The sequence below is a fragment of the Psammomys obesus genome, unplaced genomic scaffold, assembly GCF_907164565.1.
Source record: "Psammomys obesus unplaced genomic scaffold, mPsaObe1.curated_primary_1811, whole genome shotgun sequence".
Classification (NCBI taxonomy): domain Eukaryota; kingdom Metazoa; phylum Chordata; class Mammalia; order Rodentia; family Muridae; genus Psammomys; species Psammomys obesus.
Genome location: NW_026596152.1, coordinates 2,790,114 through 2,794,748, shown reverse-complemented (window position 1 = coordinate 2,794,748; position 4,635 = coordinate 2,790,114). Strand labels below are relative to the sequence as shown.

General features: G+C 50.6%; 1 protein-coding gene across 2 annotated transcripts in view; it reads left to right on the top strand.

Moving 5' to 3' along the window:
- Dhrs7c (dehydrogenase/reductase 7C) overlaps positions 1–3,917 on the top strand; it is a 17,369-nt gene extending 13,452 nt beyond the window's left edge. For both annotated transcript variants that reach the window (XM_055594390.1, XM_055594391.1), the window contains 3 exons: positions 320–412; positions 2,239–2,394; positions 3,709–3,917. In XM_055594390.1, the coding sequence (XP_055450365.1) occupies positions 320–412; positions 2,239–2,394; positions 3,709–3,917 (458 nt within the window). The remainder of the gene's footprint in view (positions 1–319; positions 413–2,238; positions 2,395–3,708) is intronic.
- Positions 3,918–4,635: the final 718 nt, after the last annotated feature.

Here is a 4,635-nt window from a genome sequence, read left to right as displayed (position 1 = left end):
AGATAGATAGATAGATAGATAGATAGATAGATAGATAGATAGATAGATTGACAGATAGACAGGATAGATAGATAGACCTTACCTACTATCAAATTCTGTGTCACTTAACAAGTACAGAGCTAGGTCATTTCAAATCACCCAGCAATGTGCCAGCCAACTGGTCTCTCTCGGAAACACTGGGCCAGTGAATTCCTGGAACCAGGAATTGCAATGGGCAAAGAGGTGGCAGAGCCATGGGTCACAGACCAGGCGGGGTGGGGATCTGCCTCTGCAGCCTGCTTGTCTCAGATTTCTAACTGGGACTCCTTGTATTTTCCAGTTCTGCTTCCCAACATGATCTCCCGGAGGACAGGCCAGATCGTGTTGGTGAACAACATCCAGGGCAAGTTTGGGATCCCGTTCCGCACAGCTTGTAAGCCTCGAAGACAAGAGAGGGTGGCCCTCTTCTGTGCCAGGGCAAGCGCCTCTGTCAAGTGTAGACTAGGCAAGGGACCGCATGGGTTGGGGGTGTCTCATCTGCGAGGATTTCTTTCATGCCCCAGCTCCCCGGGAGAGTTGGGGGTTCCTCTCCTCCCTAAGTGCATTACCACAGGTGGGAAGACACGTGCCATTTCAGCGTGACCCTGCAGGAGGCGTGTGGCCACTCTGCTACACAGAGGCATAGTCTTAGCTCAGACACCTCCTCCTCTATGAAACGGTCCCTCTCTGAAATGAACAAGGAGGATGCTCACACATCACAAAACAGGAGGCTGAGGGACGGCTCTGAGGAAAAAAGGGGGAAAGAAGAGGAGCAGAGCCCCCGGGTGGAGCCTTGTGTAGTAGCAACAGCCAAAGAGCGTTATCTGAGGCCTGCTATCGCCACTGAGAATCCCAGGAGACAGGAGGCTCCAAGTGTGAGATGGCATGGAGGGGACTCTAGGGGTGCACCCCAGGACCTGTTGGGGGACATTTTGGAAACATCCCTACCTTTGCTATGTCCCTATTGTGTTTATTTTCTCCTGGGAAACATGAACAAGGACCTACTGAGCACAGATAGAGAGCCAAAGACAGACCGGAGGAATGGTTCTACCCTAGTCTATCTTGATGACAGGAAATGGGTGAGCAGTCACCCACAGGAGCTTGGGTAACTTGCAAGTGGTTATACCACTGAAGAAAATGTTGGCATGGGCCACTTTATACATCCTCAGATAGAGGTGGGACCTCCTGACCCGCCGATGCAGACCATTACTGGCTTTTATATATGTTTGACTTAGCACAATATTGCAGTATGCATCAGCATTTCTTTCAATCGATGGCCAATACTTCATTGCTTGGCTATACCATGTGTTACTTATCTATTCATCTATTGTTGGAACTATGGAACTATGGGTAATGTTTCTGTGAACATGTGTGAATCATTTCTGTGAAGACATGGCTTCGCATTTGCCCCAGGTGCAAACCTAGGAGAGAAATTACGTTTAAATGTCTGAGAGATTCCCAGGCTGTTTCCAAAGCGGACATGCCCTCTACATTCCCACCGGCATTACACGAGGGCTCTGATTTTACCTCCTCTCCCCAACACTTAGGGTGGTCCGTCTTGATTTCAGCCCTCCTAGTAGTGTGAAGATGTGGCCTTGGTTTAAACTTCTCTGTTTTCAGGAAAGTGGGATTAGATGTGCTGTGAGCTCGGAGGGCGGGCCTCCTGAGGCAGAGGAGACAGGAGGCCAGGAGTCAGTGCTTTTCCACCTTCGGCTGTGAGGCCTACTGTCGTCACGTGACCTCTCAGCCTCTCCTGTACTCTTCAGGGAGTGCTCACAGTGGCTCCCCCATACCTTCACTCAGTATACAATGGTCTCTCAGGATCCGTGGCACAGTGGTTCTAGGGCCCCCTCCCCCCACAGATGGTATTTGCTTAGAACACCTGTGCACCCTCTCACATACTCTCCATCATCCCTGGATTGCATGAAATACCCAACACAGCTGTGGAGAAGTCGTTATAGTGTCCTGTCAATGAGAAGAAGGTTCGCATGTGTTCGGCTGGGGAAGCTCGGGATGATTTAAATTAAGGAGACATCGAGTCACAGAACAGGGACAGAGATCCAGTGAGACAGTGAACGGATTACTCCCAGGCACTCACAGGTCCCTTTCAGCTCTGAGCTTGGAGGAAGATGTATGTCTGCCCTCCTGTCCGCAGCGCAACCCCAGGCAAGCAAGAGAGGAGCCCTTCCTGTACCCACCTCTGGCGGGTCTCTCTTCCAGATGCAGCCTCCAAGCATGCCGTCATGGGCTTCTTCGACTGCCTCAGAGCTGAGGTTGAGGAATACGATGTCGTGGTGAGCACCGTGAGCCCCACTTTCATCCGTTCCCACCACGTCTACCCTGAGCAAAGAAACTGGGAGTCATCCATTTGTAAATGTAAGAGTTCGGAGGAGAACAGCGAGTCTGGGGGTTGGGAAGCTAAACCTTGAGGCCTGGGGGACCAGGTAGAGAGCACACCCAAACTGCAGCCAGCAGACCCTGGCAGGGCTGAGCTAAACTCTCACCCTGCTCAACAGCTTTTCCCAGACTAAACAGCCAGCACAGTTGTGGTATAAAAATAGCCATACAAAGCACTCAGACTCTGGTCTCAGTTAGATACGGATGGTTTATTGGAACACCTTTTCCAAGCTGATCGATCAGGGCCACAGTAAGGACTGGGGAGTCTAACTGTGACATCTACATGTTCTCACAGCAACGTTTTCATAGAAAGAACCAAATGCAAAAGACATGGGAAGGACAGTAACACATTCTGTCTGTCCCATTTTTGGCTAATTAGACGAAGTATTACAGCTAAGCTTTAAGCTGATCCATCCTAAGTGAGGCAGGGCTTAGGGTCTTCCAGAGTACATCCAGGGTGTAGACAGGTGTGTAGATAAGAAGGGTGCAGCCAGAGTGTAGCCGAGCAAATAGATAATAAAGCATGGGTTATACCACTATTGAATCATAGTAAAATATAAGAGGAGCTCGACCCTCTGGCAGGGTCTGCCAGTGCCAGCTATGAACAACCGTTTCCAGGAAGCAGAGTTGAAAAGTTTAAAAATTTGAACTTGATATCACCTTAGAAACAAACTGGAAGCTGAGTACAAAGATGGCTGCAGCTCTGTTCCAAACAGCAGGCTACAATGAGCACATGGTCTTTAAGAGCCACCCTGCTCCCTCTTCCTCAGGAGGCCGCTCTGAACAGAGGCTGAGCCTCTCGAGCCAGGACTGTCTGTTCCTCAGGCTCGCCTCTGCCACAGCTTAGAGTCAGACCCTTCACAGAGCTGGCCCCATCTTCCCTTTAGGAAACCGGAAAGAAGGTACTAAGCCACAGAGAACGCAAACTGTTCTAAAATGCTCCAAGGAAAGAAGTGGCTCCTCACCCAAAGCTTGAGGTCCGCACTGAGACACAGACATGAACTGGGCTGGAGGACAAAGCAAGGAACACCAGAGGATCTGGCCAAGGGACATCACAGAGGACAGGGTCTTCTTCACCTTCTTGTTGCCCAAGCTCGTCCCCATGCCCTTCACTATGAAGGCACCAGGGAGGAAAGGGGGCAGCAGAGGAAGCAGCAAAGGGTGGACCGTGAAGTAGCACCCCAGGGTTGAGGACAGAGGATGGCGGAGTGTCAGGACACCATGATGCTAGCAAGCGTCTCCCTAGTCAGGGGATTTGAACTGACAGTGGCCGGCCTCGGCCTGTGTGCCCAGTCTTTTGCAGGAAGCTGAGCTATGGCGCACACCCGGTGGAGGTGGCTGAGGAAGTGATGCGCACGGTGAGGAGGAAGAAGCAAGAGGTGTTCATGGCAAACCCGGTCCCCAAGGCCGCTGTGTTCATCCGCACCTTCTTCCCCGAGTTCTTCTTCGCCGTGGTGGCCTGTGGGGTGAAAGAGAAGCTCAATGTCCCAGAAGAGGGTTAACTGTGAGAACGGCCATCGCGGTCGCTGAGGGGGAATAAAGGCTTTCCTAGCGAGTGCTGGCACTTCTGTCTTCTCCATTCTGTGGGGTCCCTTACAGGCCCTAACCCGCTAGCTGCCCTGTGCAAGGCCCTCACCCTCCCACTGAGGGTGCCGAGACACAGCAGAAGGGCGAGGCCTCTGGGTGGCTCCCACACAAAATTGGGGGCACGCTTCCAATAGCTTCTCTGCTTTGTGGGGTGACAGCTAAGCAGTACTGCAGAGGCTGTAATGCATTAAACCCTCATGGTATCCAAGCATGCTGCAGCCTCCGGCCTACCCACCCCCACCTCCTACAGAGGAGCACGCCCAGCCAGCCTCCAACAGCCAGCCGGCACTGCGCGACCATTTAGGGCAGCCTTTCCCAGTCCGATGGAAATACCTTTGATCTGTAGCAGCCAGTGTAGCAGCCACCAGCCGCCATGTGTGACAAATTGAACTTTAAATTGTATTTGTCAAGAGTAACTTAGACATTGATGTTATTTAAGCATGATACCATAGAAGCTGTCATATACTGATTACTGTCAATCATTAATTTGTTAACATTTTATGTATCACATAAACATATCACATAATGTATGTAAATACATAAAGCTAAATTATGCCAATAATAATGACTAACATTAACACAGCTGTTGAACGTTAATATTTAATATGGTATATGATGTGATATATAAGCTGT